We start from the raw sequence: 17,201 nt of genomic DNA, 5'->3' as shown, positions 1-17,201 counted from the left end.
GCCGGATGCCACAGGAATACTGCGTGTGACAGATGACATCCGTCATCATCGCCATCATCATCTACCTTTCCTTTTAGGATTTATGTGGATGAGGGAAGAGAGGCGTGTTTGAGCCCAGGTCAGAAAAGTTCAGGTGAGTCTGATCTGGATTTGTCATTCTGCAGCCACTACTGTACAGATCCTTGTTCATGTTTCAACCTTTTTGTTATTACTACAAATGTAATGGTTTAAACTGCTTTAAGTTTTTTTTAGTTAGATTTTGGGGTATTTTTTGCCTTTTATTTGATAGCCAGAGGAAGAGAGAGGAAAGTCAGGGAGAGAGAGGGGATGACATGCAGCAGAGTCAGACTTGAACCCAGGACGCTGCAGTTGGGACGAACCGTCTAGCAGCTGAGCCACTGGGACATTTCCTCGATAACTTCTCGTTACACTGATGTGCCAACGTCTTGATTAAAACCAAAAACTTCTCATAACTGAAGTTGGCAAATTGTTTTAACAAGACACCTTCTGGAGCGTCCCGATGGCCTAGTGGTTGGGGCGTGTACCATATGAGCATGATGAGCCCTGAACAGCAGCAGCGGGTCCCTGGTTCTACTCCAGGCCTGCTGGACCCTTTACTCCAGGAAGAAAACAAGGCACGCTCATGTTTTTATTAGGGGATTAATTTCCCACTCTGCCTAAAGAGAAGACGGGTGGAGAAACAGTTTAGTTTACTTGGTTTAGTGAAGTTAATTTTTTTAAGCTTGAGATAAGGCAAAATTCTTCTACCGTAGTATTTTAAACTTTATAGAGTTGCACAGAAGATGGAACAATAAAGTTACTAAGATCTTTAAATTCAGTTTTCTGATTTTTTACTGTGGTAAGAACTACTGGTAATTTTACTGATGTCTATCAGAGGAAGCTTTTCCTACAGGTTTACTCTCAGTCAATGTGGATAAATAATGAAAATATAGTTATTTTTCCACATCCCAGGACAAGAACTGTCAACATGTTCATCTGGTCCAAACTGTTGAGACCGCAGAAGCAGTCTCAGCTTAATTAAGAAGTCCAAACATTCAGGATTATTTTCCCCCATTTCTGTTTAACTTTTGCCTTTGTATTTGCCTTTATGTCTCTATCAGTGATGACAAATATCTATAGAAATGGGTCCCTGTTGTGAAATAAAGAAAACTGAGCAAAGGCAGGGTTATAAAATTCTCAACTTTAATCAGTTCAAAAAGTTCACAACAAATGTAACACCTTGAGAAGGGAAATTTGCCATTAGAGATTGGGTACTTATTTGGATTTATACATTCTTTTCCTAATTAAACTCGTTGGCAATTCATTTGCTCTGTGGACAAAAAGCCTTTTGTTTATTTGGACAGAACTCAAACAGGTACAAATGAAAAATGTAAAAATACAAAATTAAATGTAAACCCAGTTTTATTTTTCATTTTGCTCTAAAGGTAGTGACTTGAAGCACTACTGCATGGTAAACAATCTAAATTAGTACAATTCAAAATCTTGAAAGCCATCTGAGTTAAACAGGAGTTGTTATAAAGATGCAACCAACCAAGAGCCCATAAATACCTCCGCCACTTCCTTAAAACATCCCATTAATGAAGGCTCACAAATGAGCAACAATCCTCTTAGAGGAAAACAAAACGCTGATGTCGACTATGCGACAGCACACACGCGCACACACCCACAACAAAAAGAAACAATAGAATAAAAGGAAAAAAAATGTTCCCATGGTAGTAAAGATGCTATACAATTGGGATGATATGCACATATTCAGTTTTGCTTTCCCTAAAAAAAAAAAAAACTAAAAAAAACCTGCTGGCATTTTTTTTTTTTTTTTTTTTTAGGTGAAGCAGAACTCATGAGCAACAGATGCTGATACATGAAGCAGCATCTCTCAGCCTTCATTCATTATCCGTTAGATTCACATTCTCCCACAATGCTGTGGGGCACCAAATAAGCGATGCGTGCGCCTCTAAAAGACCACCTCCGTCTGTCTCACCACAGGTCTAGAAGCCTCTATGCCGACTTGACACATATGCTGTTGTCACAAAAACCCTGCTCAGACTGTAAATATAATATATTTATATATAAACAAATATATGGGGGAAAAAAAGAGGGACTGGGGAAAAGAGAACGTGGAGGTGGAGGGAACAGAACAAAAACAAGATGGTTAACCTGTTCTAATCGTTACAACCTCATCATGCAGGTCTTGGGATGGGACAGAGACCAACAAAACGTGAGTTTAGATTAACGCTTCTGGAAAGATATTACACAAAAGTCCCCATAGAAAACGCAGATTATGTAAAAAGGGCCACAGGGTGACGCGGTAATCATGTACAGATTATTGGCATTGTTTTGGTCAACAAACATCCAGTGGGACGGCCCGCTCTGCCGAGGGTGAGCGGCCTCCCACCGCACTCAAGTGCCTCTCTTGGGTTTTGTTGTGTTTGCTGTGGTTAGGGTTTGTTTGTTTGTTTGTTTTTTTGTTTGTTTGCTGTCTGCAGTACTGTACAGTTTGGTTGAGCTCGTGCTCAGTCACACATCTCCTCTGGGATCTCGTGAGGGTTCAGGATACCGGGGACTGACATCTGGATCTTGTGTTTCTCCTCCTGGGCCTGACGGAGCGACGCCTCCCTCTCCTCCAGGAACAGGTCTGAGGTGTCCTCACCTGCAAACTCCTGAGAGAGCAACAGAAAACAAGGAGACATGAGGGTCAGCTGCAGGGACTTATCCGACTGACGGTTTCCATTATCAATTCATATGTCAACTAATTTTATAGTCAACTGATTAGTCTCTTAGTCTAAGAAACATGTCAGAAATATAAACTCCACAAAGCTGAATCTGTTGACGTCAGAGCTAGGTTAGATGGTGGGTCCAGGTGGGCATGGGTGCTTTGTTGTGACATCACAAAGTTACAGAAGTCCTGACGGCTGGTTTTAAGGCTCAGTTTGTGAATACAGGCTGTGTGCATTTCTCTGTGGACTGAGGCTCTGATACTTTCACCGTATTAATATAGAACCTTGACCTGATCTATAATCAAACAACACATGGACATCTGCCTTTAGACTATATGGGACATTTAAAATGATTTAGAACACAGGGAAAAAAAGCAGCAAATGAAGTCATTTATTGTGGAAAAATGCTGAACAATTAACTAATTATCAAATCTGTTTACAATCTGTTGATTTTTTGAAGTGTTTTAGCTCTAATCCTGATTACACCTCAAAAGATCTTTTATTTTCAGATTATCGTTTGGTAAATTACCACAAAAACCAAGCCTCCATTGAGCCTGACAGCTGAAAACTGGACCCATCAGTGGACGATGTCCTTCGGTGACATAGCACCTCTCTGTGTCACTCTCATACTCAGTTTTATTCCAACAATAAACTGGCACAGTAGCCACAAACCTTCCATATACTTAGAAGGGCAAACTGGCCATGCAGGAAAAGTAGTTATTTCTGGAAACAACAGCTAAGCAGCCAACTATGTAGTCACTGATAACCTCTGTGAGAAGAGACAAAGGCTGCAGCAGAGGTATGAAGCGCCTTGTTCTGTGTAGTCCAGCTTATTAGCAAACAAAGGGACATGGACAGACAACTGAAATACATTAAATTAATGAATAACAGCTGATTTCTGGGTATGATTCACTCTAGAAAGGAGCTACTGGGCTGTGTTTATGCGCCTCAGTGGCTGCCAAGAAACCAAATGTGTTTCCTCTGTTCCTACAGTAGCTGATGTTATCCAAAGAGACTTAGCAATGCATAGAACATTGTGCACAACTTGTACTCCAACGACCTTACCTTTATCTGGACGAGGAAGTCCCTAAGGTGCTCCTTGAAGGCAGGAATGTCCTGGTTTAAGCTGAACAGCCCGGTCACAAACACCTTCACCTGAGCACTAAATAAGACACACACAACCACAGTGACGGTAAACAAATGTGTCTTTTACTACAGCAGAGACCATGTGTGTGTGTTCACACTCACTCTTGTAGATGAGGGAAGGCGGTCTTGAGCAGGTTGGCCACGTACTCCTGGATGAACACCTGGTTGTTGGTGGGGCTGGCAGGGTTCAGCCCTGTGGTGATCTTCCCCTCCTCAACCAAGTTGAACATGTAGGCCAGGATGGACGCGTGCATGGTCAGGCCTGCGGGACACACACCAACACACACACACTTACTACACAAACTTCCATTCTGTCATCTAACATGTTTATATCTGTGGTCCGGGGGGTCCCCACGTGTCTTCCGTAAAACTCACCAGCAGTGTGTGACGTGTCCGTGACCACAGAGAAGATGTGTTGCAGGATGTCACAGAAATACGTCTGGTAGAAACTTTGAGCGGCTGCTTCTTCCTGGGCCACGTTCTGCAGCATGGTGTAGAGGATCTGCAGACCTGGAGGAGCAGAGACATGGACACAACTTCAGCTCAACATTCCTCACATTTCCTTTTCAGAGGAACATTGTACCTGGATGTTACTGTGGGGCCAGATGTGACACGTAAATATGAGCGAGAGCTTCTGAACATCGCTGAGGTGAAGTATCACCTTGCACCTGCAGTGTCACAATTCTGCCTTTCAAACACGTGACCTGGCTCCCACAGTTTTTCTGTTTGAAGATTATCCTCACCTGTGACACTCTGTCCTCATGACAAGATAAACACAGCACCCAGGTGTTTACATCATTTAGTAAATGTAGTAAAGTGTATGTGTGTGTGTCTCAGCAGTCTTACCAGTGTCAGCCACGTTCCTCATGGTGTGTTTGAAGGCCCAGATGATGGAGTCCAGCACCAGTTTGAACTGGGCCGGGGGGATGGCAAGGAATGCAGGGAAGCAGTGAGAGTTTACAGCTTGGAGCAGGTAGAAGAAGTGAGTCCTGTGCTCTGGATACTCCTCAAAGTTCTGGTAGAAACACACAACAGAAGACGTTTAATGTTGCATTCACATGGTGTCGGAATAATTGGAAAAATTTGCAATTTCCAAATTCATCTGAGAATCGGCAAAAACTCAGGACTTGCAGAGTTGTTGACATTGTTGTCGAGTTGTTGGTTGATGATAAGAAACTTTTGATTAATGGTTTTTGCTAACAACTTATTATCTGTAATATATTAGGTGGTAACTGTTGCTGTCCACGTGAGGTGACCTTGATCTCACTTGGTGTCACTGGATCTGATCCTGAATGAAGACCTGAATATTCATATGAGTAAAAACACCGACTGCAAAGCTACAGAGTTTTTAAATTTACCGGACAGCTGTGAACTCACCCAACATGTAAATGAAGCTTCTCATCATCATGGTAACACACAGACCCGGTAATAACAACAGGCTTAAACAGTGATGTTTGATGAGTAGAATAGTATCTATTTTTGACCATCACTGTGTTTTTTGACACCAACCAAACCTTTTAGCTCAAAGGTGATTCCTAGAAGTCGAGGCTAAAGCGAACTACTCTAATAATATGAGATCATCTGCTCTTTAAATAATATGATTAAAATTTCAACAAAACCTTGTCACTGTTGCTCCACTAAAGGTTAAGATGAGCTCGACTGACAGAATCTCCCTGTGGTTAAACAGTAACAGTGTTTATGAGGTTAGAAGAAATTTTGACTCACAGTTCACTGTAATACACAGAAAGAAGCCACGACTGCTTATAACAAAGCAGAATGTCCAGCAAGAAATTTATATTTTTCAAGATTAGAGAGAAATTATAGAATATTATTCTCTACTATTGACCAGCCATGCAACACTGCCTCCACCCCCTGCATTTCTCTGCATCAAAATATGAAGAACTCCAATCAGAGCCAGTATTACTGATGATGTTATCATGGGAAGATTCACCTGTATTACTATATCTGAGCTTTGCAGGACTGTAACTGTGTAACTCCTCCACCTCATGCATTGACCCTGTAGCTGCAGCTGGTATTTGACAGTGTTTCAAGTCATGTCCTGAATATTATAAATACATGTCTTCAAACTGGCATCTTCCTGGATGCCTGCAAAACAGCTGTTGTAAAACTCTTAATCCTTCTAAAACCCAACCTACACAGTAAGGCTCCGACCAGAGATAGGCTGATATCCAACCTTTCATTCATTAATAAGATACTTGATACACTTCCGTGCAAATAAACTCACCTACAACCTATTTTTCCCATGTGTAGTTAATTCAAGATATAAATATGTATAAAAAAAATAGCTATAAAATCATCAGAGATCCTATGATCAGGTCTGATCAGCTGGTTTCTTTATAGAACACCACAACTAGAAAAGGCTGCAGGGAAACCCTCCAAGCGAGGACGACTGAGCTGCAGTCATCCATGAAATAAAGTGTATGCAGTAACTGACCTTTAATTTGACCTTTACAAATAAGACTAATGAGACTAAATATGTACAGGATATATGCACTGATAAAATATAATGTGTTAGAACATGAAAGGCCCTGTTCTTGTCCTGTAATATCAACCAAATTCAGTCCAGTACAGCACTGTGGAATGATATAGTGTTCAGTCAATCACTACGTCTCACCTTGTTGATCATGTTTAGGGTGCACTCGAAGACGGCGTCAAAGATCTGGGGTATCTCACTGGTGATGTGTCCCCCCAGCTTGTTGACAATGGTTGCCATGGTGCTGAGGACCTCGGGTTCTCGGGCAGCGGGGACGTTGCGCTGGTAGTCGATGAGGACGGCGTCCAGCAGCGGTGGAACAAAGTTCTCTCCGACCTGGAAGAAAAGAGAACGGTGAGCAAGGATCAAAACACGAAGCGCAGTGGAAGAAAATAAGCAGCAGCAGAATTTAAGACTTCTACTAGGTACGTAACTAAGGTGCATGAGACTAACAGTCCGGGAGTACACTGAGAAACCATGAATATTACACTGAAAATGAACATTAATTGTTATGCAGATAAAAACACAGCTGAGGGCAGAAACGGCCGAGTCTGACACAAGAAAACTTTTGTGCTTGATCTAAAAATACCAAGTGGATTAGCTCTACTTTTTTTCTACTGTCAGCCGTTTCATTGATTGTCACAGTGCAGTATCACCTGAGGACACACTGGGGTAAAAATATATCACCGCTTTTTGCCACATCCATTTTTTACTAAGTACATTGTTATGCATGATTTTTTTTTCTTTTTTGTGAATTCAGAGTGGACTGTTCATCACCACAGATCTGTTCCTCATGACAGCTTCAGAAATATCAGGTTGTAGTGACGTGCTTCCACAATTCTCACCATCTGTGGGTCGTTTGATCGGCTGACCCAGCCCGAGATCAGTTTCAGCGTCTCTCGTTTCACTGTCCTCATACTCCGGATCAAAGGCTGTTTTGTCACCATCTCACCTGTGGACAAAGGGGAGACACGTATCAAACACACTGTGTGAGGAAAATCTACCCAGACTTTTGTCCAACAATCCTGACTGAGTTTGATGAAGGTGTGTGAAAACTAAAGGTGGACTACATACTCTCATGATATGCACATCAGCAGTGAAAGTATACTACTACTACTACTAAGTGTCCTGGTTTTATCTATACAAAGCATTTTGGTATCACTGGAAACAGCTGCTGACAAAAGAGTTGGTTCAGACTTGTGGTTGTGGCTCCAAACAAAAGGTCCTTCTACATGCCTTACATTCTCTTATTATGCAAAAAAAGAGCAAGACTAACACTTAACACCATGTTTGTGCCTGTAACTCATTTTTGGTTGTCAAATTTTAAGACTAAACTTTCAAAGGAGACCAGGGTTATGGCTGTAATCAAAAGAGCTGAGGAACAGTAACCTTCTGATCTTGGATACAATACTTCTGGGCTTGTGCATAAAAGGTTGATTAGTTCAGAACATAAAGACTCTGTATTCCCTCTGGTTTGTTTTACATCATAGTTCTGAATACCAAACTGCTCCACAATAAAATTATGTTTCGGTTAGGGATGCCGCAAGCAAATCCCCCCCCCCCCCGATATCGATAATCTATGAGTGAGTAAGGCCGATCCACGGCCAATACCGATCATTTTTGGCATGCATTGCAGATGGCGTACATTGCATCAGTCTCACACACTTCGTAAAAGTTCCACCAGGCCGACATTTTTTGTTTTGGCGGGACTACACTACACAGCGCTTCTCTCAGCTGCAGACACCAGAGTATTAACCACAGGTAATCTGTGACTAGGAGCATTAATTCTGATCTACCAGTCGTGTATTTTTAATGAAAATCGGCAGATGATGATCGGCAGCCGATCAATCGGGGCATCCCTAGTTTCAGCAAAACAAAATATACAGTGAGATGATATATCTGTGAAACTTTGTTAAACCACCATTTCTATTAGGATACCATATCACTGGTTGCAATATTGACCCTGTTGCCAGCAATGTTACAGCTCAATGAACAGGACAGCCAAAAATTGACATTTCCAACAGATGATCCCGACAGATAATCACCATTACAACACCATTTCCATCCCTATGGGTAAGGCTGCTTTATTAGGCACAGTGATCCTGGTTTCAGTCACAAACGACTTATTTCTTTTCTTTTAAAAGGTCATGTGCTCTTTTGTCTTATTTTACAAACAGATACAAAGTCAAACTGACCAACACATAATCCTCAAAAAGGTTTGGTTAAACTTTTGAACAGGATTTTTTTCACTTCAACTGCTCTAAAACAGAAAGTGAAAATATCCTTGATATTTGATCATTACTGACACACCTCATACTGCACTCCTCTCTCTCCACTCTGAGATGAGTCACCAAAAACACATGCAAGAAAAAAAAGGCTAGTTAGTCTGGGTAGCCCATAAACCATAACGACAAAATATTAAAAAGCTACTGCACAAGTACATAAGTAAAAGATCTAATAGAACAGAAATCTATTGCAACTGTACGTCCAAACAAAATAAAAGCACAAATTGATGGTTTGGATCTTTCATTTCCAAATGAACTCTTTCCACACAGACTAGAAAACACATGGCACTGAAAGCATTTGGGAATTTTCCAACCTGGCAAAACACTGAGATGAAGGACCGCACAGCAAAACAATGAAGCGACAGTTTATGCACTGCACATCCGTACATGTACATGTATGCAAGTCCTCCATGAGTACACAGTGTAACACAGGAGAGCAAACATGTCAGGTTAGGACTCGATAACTAGTGTTTTGAGGACAAAAACACTGATATTCTATTCAGAGACACAACAAATGGATTAAAGATATAGACCATATAGACTGAGCCTCCATTTGTCTGCAGATACAGAGCTGCTAACACCTCCCTGCCCTGGTGTGTGACAGGATATCACACTCACAGACCCTCAACAATCTCCTGACATCCGCTCCCAGCTGGTTACATATTCACACCTTAAATAATATGTCTGTAAAGACTCTCACGTGACTTCTGTGAACTCAATGACCTCATGTGACATTACAGTGTCAATACCAATGAAATCAAGACACGTTATAAATCAGCTGTATGTATCACAAACACACACCTCCCTTACCATTGGTCTGAATGGCAGCAGAGATGTTCTCACTGAGGCACTTGTAGACGTTGAGCATGTCCAGGTAGATCCTTCCAAGCTGGATGACGAAGGGGTGTCCCACAGCCTTACAGGCTCTCACATTGGTCTTCAGGATGCTGCCCAGCTGTTTCACAGTCTCTGGGTCCTTCAAGATGTCCACATTCTGAAGGTGGAGGGATGAACAGCAGGTGGAGAGATGGAGCAGATTACAGATTAACACACTGTTCTTATTTGTCGGTCATAGACATAGAGACTGGTAATTGGTTAATAGTTACACTTGTCCCAATACCGATACTAGTATCAGAAATGCCTAAGATATGGCTGGGTCGGGTTGAACGATCTTATCTATAGTCAGATTGTCCTATCATCACGCTGTGAAATTGCCAATAGTTGATCATTTAAACCTTTAAATTATTAACTTTAATATTAATTTAATACTTCAAACAATGATAGTAAGTTAATACATCAATGGGAAAACAAGCCAAATATTGTCTTGACATTGGCAAAGGCTTGAGCTATTGGTGATCACAGAGATCTTCGTCCATCTGCACAACCCTATTATCGGGTATCAGCGAGTATGCAAGTCTAGGCACCAATCCTTCTTCGCTGCTCTAAAACAGTTGCTTACACAGGAAGTTGCTCTGTGCAGCCACTGGTAACTACTGTTTTAGATTGGCGAAGAAGAATTGATTTCGTGTACATAGTGTATCGACAGCTGTTAGCAACATGTCAACAATTTGGCAACATGAAAGTCCCACCAGTAAAAACGGAACGTGTGCAGTATGCAAGGCTTTAATTCTGAGTGATGACACACAATCATATCACATCATCATCAGTACTCGGTATCAGCCGGTACACAAGGTCAGGTATCAGAATCTTTTTTGTGAAGGAGAGTATGGTATCAGAACATTTTTGGTAATAGTGGACTTGTCTCTTACCTTGGTGGCCTGCTGGATGATGCTGTCCCACACTTGATTAGGCAGCAGCATGTATTTCTCTATGAGGTGCTCCTGAACAGCCTGATCTGTCTGGGCTCCAATCATATAACCTACTGCCTCATAGAACGTGTGCACCTGGACACAAACAAGAAAACATGTCAGCCTGCAAACCTAAGAACAGGCAAGTGTGAGAAAGTTCTTTTTCGTGCTCAGACTAAGCATGATAAACTCTACATGAGGAAAATGACCATGTGTGTCACTGTGCTGACCTGTTGTGGTTGGAGGTCACAGATGATGGTGTTAATGTTGTTGAGGATCTCATCGATGAAGGGCATCACCTCCCCCACCTGCACCTGGATGAAGTGGCGCCGGCACTTCTGGGCGATCTTAATGAATGTGTCACAGGCCATATCCTGAACTCCATCATGGGTCTCTGATGGAGAAGAGACATGGAGGATGATATAAAGGTTTCAAAATATCATATTTATAGATTCTGCCATTTCAAACTGATTCATGTCAGCATCTAAGTTTTGTGCATGGAGGTTTAAAGAAAAGAATTTCTCACCGTGCATGAACTCGAAGAGCTTGTTGACCACAGTTTTGAGGAACTTCCAGTGGGCTCTGAGAAAACGTGGATATTGGCCAACAATATACATGATGTTGGAGGCTATGATGGCCTTGTTGTCCTTCCCTCTCTTCTGCTCACACAGACCCAGCAGATCCTGAGACAGTCAGAAGGTTATTCAGCTTCAAAAACAAACAACTTACACACAGTATTCAGTTTTCAGAAATTATTCAGACCCCATTCACTTTTTGCACATTTTACTGTTGTGGATTTAATATCTCGCATATCCAGACCTATTTCCACAGAGCTATGTCAGTGTGGGAGAATGGTCCGGCTACAACAATTATCATTCTGCTATTTGAGACAAAACACTTTGCCTTTTTTGCATTTCTTTAAACCAGTCACAATCGTATGGGCGGAGATGAGCAAAGGATGCCGCGACAGTGTACCTGTAAAATAGTGTCGGAGAGGAACATATTTTGGTGGAACATTTGCATGTGGGGAGGCCAGTGCACAGTCAGTATAAGGCTAATTCCCTGCAAAGAAAATGGCTCAGAAAACAGGAAACACGCATTTCGACTGTGTGATTTTGCGAACCAAATCTACCATCAAAACTTGTCATTCTCAGCGTGTAGGTTGCTGGCTCGGAGGTTGTTGTTGTTTTACTTAGAGAGGAGGATTTTGAAAAAGGGTAACAGGCATGGGAAGCGGAAAGGGAGGGGTTTGCTGCCTGAAATATGCTCCCAGTGGCAGGTGTATAGCTACAGCCTACATCCAGTGAATCACACTAAACTACATCAGACTCAAATCCATAATCATAATAACAAAAGTGAAGTGCTCCGTGCTTTTTTATACCTTGATGACAGTGACCAGGAACCTCTTCTCGTCCTCCTCGTGCATTGCTCCGCTGATGGATCCAATGGCCCAGCACAATGTGTTGAGGTTCTTCCAGGACCATTCAGTACCGTTCACCTGGTTGTGAAGCTTCTCTGTCATTATGCGTTCTGTGTCTGCGTAGTCCAAGTGAGTGAGGTACACTACAGGATGACAGAGCAGTTTCAGCATCAGTCAGTGTTCGATGGCTGGGAAACAAAAAACTTCAATTGCACTTAAATTGTGCTGATGTGATTTTTGTTGGGGAATGTACCAAACAAACATGTTCCTTTACATCTGGAGAATATGAATTGTAGCTCAGGGGCATCTCTGTAGCACCACAATGCTTAATTTTTGGTCTGTTGTGACACACTTTTAAAAGCAGCAGCTCCTGTTATTTGAATATTGCACTTGGTCGTACTGCGTATTGTTTAGCCCTAATCACTACTATTACATTTTTACATTTTGTCAATGTTACAAGCAGCCAATAGGAGACAGAGCACAAGTATAAAAGCCACAACTTTCCCTACCCCCATACTTTTTTTTTTTTTTTAAAACAGCTTATCGTCTTCTGGATAACAAGGCAAACTCCCGCAGTCTAACCCAGCAGGAGTTTGCAATCAGTCTAACCTGGACGTCTTTGGACTGTGGAAGAAAACCAGACATGGGGAAAAACATCCAAAGGTCCCAGCTAGCCGGCAGTACTAACCACTGAGCCACTGTGCTGATTATCCTACAGTATTTGAATATTGCAGCAGTCCTGGGTAAAATTCACTTTGTCTTTTGGAGGGCTGATGTGACCAGTGAGTATTTATGCAGCTGCATCTCAAAGAGGAAGTTATTGGATGGATGCATAAATTAAAGCTGTGCAAAAATCATATGGCTATGATCAATTAAATACTGCATATTTAAAAGCAAGAAAAAGTACATTAAAGATAATGACAGTGAGTGTGAACTTTGATGCTCTCATTACTGAGCCGTACCAAGAGTTTCCCTCATGTTCTTGTAGAGGTTGATGGAATCTGTGTCCTTCATGAACTCTCTGACCACCTCCCCCTGGTCATTCTCCACCACCAGTACCTCCTCGGGCTTGGCCATCCGACTTACCATCAGCAGACGCACCTGTCACCAGAGATAAAAAACATGTCAGCACGTACACGCGATGAAGAACTGCCTCACTTATCTGACACTTGTGCACACGCACGCACACATTTCAAACATGTCGCAGTGTAGTATGTGTGGGCATGAATGTCAAAGGATCATATACATTCAAGTGTTTGTCTCAGGGCTGTATTCACACACTATGTTGTGCAATGTAAAATATTATCAAAGAGGGAAAAAAATCTGTTGTCATTTAGCTTCACTGGCTGCTGATTTTCAGCGACATTGTAACTTGCAACTCTTTTGGCAGCAGTTCAGCAGCCACCTGTTGTGTGACCAGCGCCAACTGATTCTAGTATGACTGATAATCAAGACTCTGCAGGGTCCATAGACTGGAACCACTGAATTTGTTAGCCGATGGCCACGATGCTGACGTCCCAACAAATACAGCAAGTGTAGCTCCTTTCTTGTGGTTTGAGAATAAATGTCAGCAAACTGCATGAATTGCTGCATTCATTCATGGTTTTCATTAGGAATGTCACAACAACAAGGACTCCATTTATTTTTTATGAAAAACTATCCTTTAGTACAAGTAAACATAATTATTGAACAAGGCATGTTACTGTATTGTTGTTGATTTACTTTGTCAAAATCTAAAACCACATCTATTCGGTGAAAAATAACATACAGCACAGCGCAGGAATGGAATTCACTCCCAAATCATATTATACAACACAATCATATGCATGGTTGAAAAAAAAAAAAAAACACTAAAGGAACATTACCTAAAAAGAAATGTTTGTAATTAATGAGCATATGTTTGTTATAGTTCCATGAGCATACAATTTAGTAGGATGATATGAATGATGATATGAATATGAATCTATCATTATCTGTTAGATAATGATAGATTCAGTCGGAGCTTGTTCCTTTTCTTTGTGTTTGTTATTTAAATTGAGTCAGTTTTTATTGTCATGTGCATTATTATGTGTTGTGTTATGTGTATTGTTGTGTTGAGATGAGTACTGTGTTGTGATGAAGTGAATGTATGTTTGTATTGTCATCAAAACTGTACAGAAAGAATAGCTGCTGCAAAAGCTAATGGGGAGCTAAATAAAAAAAAAAAAAACATTAATTTGTCATATGTGTATAATGCCACCATGTGGAAAAAGAGGACAATCAAAGCTATATATGAGTTAATTCTTTAGTAAAGCAGTGTGTGTGGCTGTCTGCAGTACCTTGGAGAGCACAGGCAGATAGAGCTGTCTGCGTGGTGGCACATCAAAGTGCTGGTTGCCGGAGAGCAGAGGGGACGTGGATGTGGAGAAGGGACTCTCTCTGTAGAGCTCAGCAGCCAAGTGGTTCCAATACTCCAGACAAATTTTAAAGATCTCAGTCTCCTCCACCTCCGACACCAGCAGCATGTAGTGGAGGGCCTGAAAGAGGGAACAATAAGACCATGAATGTTGTTGTTCACATGAGACGGTTTTGGTTTAATAGATTATTTTTATAGTTTTATATTCCCATTTTTTCCTGTGGCTGACAGTGTTCTCTCTTACCTCCATTAACGTTTCTCTGAGGTTGAGCCGCTTCTCAATTAGCTGCCCGTGCTCCTTCAGGAAGGTACAGAGGAACAGACTGAGGTTCTGGATGAAGTTCTGCTCGTCATCTTTCCCGTTGGCATACGCCAGCCGGATGTTGGTGTTCAGAGGCAGCATCTAAACAGACGTGGTTCAGATTAAAACTCTTCTCAGCGTCTGAGACAGAGGGAAATGTCAGTGTCGTTTTATCTGTTATTTAGCTCACCTGTTTGAGCTGACACATGGTCAGTGTGAAGAGTGTGACAAACTGCTCCTCATACTGACTGACGCTGACACCGGCAATCTCTGTCAAGCACTTCAGTGTCACGTTGCGAAACATGGGCACGTTCAAGAACTGAAAACAATTGAAATGTTGAAACAAGTTAAAAACCATTAAAAAATTTGTGTCTCTTTTGCAAATAATTGCTATATGATATTGTGTGTGTCGGTGTGTTCACACCTTATACACTAATGTGCTGATCAGTTTGGTTTCAAAGATGTAGCCCAGAGGAATCCAGTTGAGAAAACGTAGGAGGGTCTCCAAAGTGGCGTGGACCAGGGGAGCATTCTGGGAATTTTCCTAAGGTGCAACCAATGGGATGAAAAACAGATGAAGACTAAGCACTGGACTTTAGCAGGAATTAAAATATTGTAAAACAATGTTAAAAAGTAAGAGATGAAGGTTCATACCATAACAAACTGGCACAGCTGGAATATCTGGGAGAATTCATTGCACATGCTGAGAGAGACAAAGGAACATGTTAAACAACTTCTAAAGAACATTAACATCTGACAGACAATCTTCCTTTGAAAGAGACGATCTCTCTGTCAATAGATCCTCCTGACATTAAAACGTAAAGGTTTAAACTAACTTCATCTTGATATTTAATATGAATGGCTGTCATCTGCTGAGCTGAGTCCAACAGATCATGATGCATTTCTTTTGATCACTTTTCTCACTGGTTTACCATCTAAACAATCATTCATTAATTAGCTGACAGTTTACATGAGGAATTACCGCTGATCTTTTAGTTTTATTTATTAGTAGTGTAATAAATAATATTTCCTGTTAGAAGCCACTTCTATATTAAAACAGAGGAAAGTCTTCACGGGTAAGTGAAAACTGCAGGTCTAACTTGAAAGCTTTTGTGACACACAAGAGCTGAAGGCAACAATGCATAAAACATTTAGTTAAATTTAGTGGTTTGAAGGTGTGAGGATGTTTCACTTGTGCTGGAGTGCATGGCTGCATTGAGACCAGAGACAGATTACACTACAGTCTGCAGAGATCTGCCATCAAATGTAGGTGAAGAGTCTTTTCCGGCTCATTAATATCCTTAAACATGCACTGAAAATCAATTAAAGTTAAGTTGTGAGCTTTTCCCCTCAGTCACAAGACTTTAACCCCAATCAACATCTTGTACATAATGTATGTGTATTATTTTTATAAATATTCTTTCACATTTCTATTGTAAATATTTTACTGAAAAAAATCAATTCTATTTATATTTAAGCTACCTGACCTGCAGTCCCGGCTTTTGCTTTATCTTTCTTTCTATTTTTCTTCCTACTATGTTAACCATTGTTATGAACCAAAACAAGGCAAACTGCTCATATGTGAAAACCTACTTGGGAATAAACCTGATTCTGCTTCTGATCTCTAGGAACATCTGAATTAGAAAGGAGCAAAAATAATCTGTGGACACACCCGAGTAAAAGGATGGTGTAATGAAAAATAACAACAGTCAATTGTGCAGTTGTGACAGGAGTCATTTGTCCTTGGATATGAAGCAAATAAAGCTTATTCATCTTTGGCATCCTGTCTCAAACTGTAAATATCAAAGTTTCCTGTGCTGTGCAGACCAGCTGACCACCTGAAGAACTCATTTATACTGTGCTTGCATGCTGGTAATTAAGGCAACATTGAAATTGCAAACTGATTAAACATTACTTATAGTAATACTGATTGATTGTCAAATGTAGTTTTGTGGTCATAAAGCTATCAATTGCAAGAGGCAAATGTTCAGTGCATGGCAAAGGCAACTCGTATTTACAAAAGCCACACACAGAGATCAGTTTTGTGATGCTCTGAAACAGCTGGAAGAAGGTAGACTCTTTAAATTTGGTCACACTCTGTTGTCTCAATGACACGTTTTACAAATACTGTAATCAAGTAAAATATTTAGAAATCTGACTTTAAAGAGATATTACACACCCTGTAGGTTTTCATTGTTGATTGGGATAGTGATAAAAGCGATTTATAGGTTTTCCAACATAATTAACAAAACTAATTCCTTGCTAAAATGACGGTGACTTTGCTTCCTAGGCTTTAGTACAATAAGTCGTAGCATGCTGACCTGTCTTTTAGGTGCTTGGCTTTGACTTGGGTCATCTGGCCACTGGAGAAGTCAAAGACCTCCTCACTGAGCAGCTTCAGAATGACCATGTTGTTTTGACAAAGGCTCTCACTGGTACGACTTGCCCCCACAATGTCACTGATGAAGGTGGGCCAGTGTTTGGGCCACTCCTGCTTCAGGATCTGCACACACAGGGGAACACACACATGTATCAGTGTTACATGGTTCAGTGACATTTTTCTGCTGAGTTCTGAAAATTAAAAACTGAGGGGATGAATCTGTGACTAAAAATA

At 41.1% G+C, this 17,201-nt stretch overlaps 1 protein-coding gene across 3 annotated transcripts in view; it reads right to left on the bottom strand.

Moving 5' to 3' along the window:
• Positions 1–1,181: 1,181 nt before the first annotated feature.
• Positions 1,182–17,201, bottom strand: part of xpo1b (exportin 1 (CRM1 homolog, yeast) b) — a 29,051-nt gene continuing 13,031 nt past the window's right edge. For 2 of the 3 annotated variants that reach the window (XM_056394869.1, XM_056394871.1), the window contains exons 7-25: positions 16,909–17,090; positions 15,242–15,290; positions 15,012–15,131; positions 14,778–14,906; positions 14,531–14,689; positions 14,210–14,407; positions 12,854–12,992; positions 11,853–12,034; positions 10,998–11,154; positions 10,702–10,865; positions 10,433–10,567; positions 9,465–9,657; positions 7,224–7,330; positions 6,520–6,714; positions 4,731–4,899; positions 4,260–4,394; positions 3,987–4,146; positions 3,804–3,900; positions 1,182–2,681 (exon numbers count right to left, since the gene is read on the bottom strand). In XM_056394869.1, the coding sequence (XP_056250844.1) occupies positions 2,535–2,681; positions 3,804–3,900; positions 3,987–4,146; positions 4,260–4,394; positions 4,731–4,899; positions 6,520–6,714; positions 7,224–7,330; positions 9,465–9,657; positions 10,433–10,567; positions 10,702–10,865; positions 10,998–11,154; positions 11,853–12,034; positions 12,854–12,992; positions 14,210–14,407; positions 14,531–14,689; positions 14,778–14,906; positions 15,012–15,131; positions 15,242–15,290; positions 16,909–17,090 (2,817 nt within the window). In that variant the 3' untranslated portion in view covers positions 1,182–2,534. The remainder of the gene's footprint in view (positions 2,682–3,803; positions 3,901–3,986; positions 4,147–4,259; positions 4,395–4,730; positions 4,900–6,519; positions 6,715–7,223; positions 7,331–9,464; positions 9,658–10,432; positions 10,568–10,701; positions 10,866–10,997; positions 11,155–11,852; positions 12,035–12,853; positions 12,993–14,209; positions 14,408–14,530; positions 14,690–14,777; positions 14,907–15,011; positions 15,132–15,241; positions 15,291–16,908; positions 17,091–17,201) is intronic. The other variant, XM_056394870.1, reaches the window with a different exon arrangement.

This window comes from Seriola aureovittata, chromosome 14 (assembly GCF_021018895.1).
Source record: "Seriola aureovittata isolate HTS-2021-v1 ecotype China chromosome 14, ASM2101889v1, whole genome shotgun sequence".
NCBI lineage: Eukaryota > Metazoa > Chordata > Actinopteri > Carangiformes > Carangidae > Seriola > Seriola aureovittata.
The sequence above is the reverse complement of the archived record's forward strand: the minus strand, read 5'-3'. Positions and strand labels throughout refer to the sequence as shown.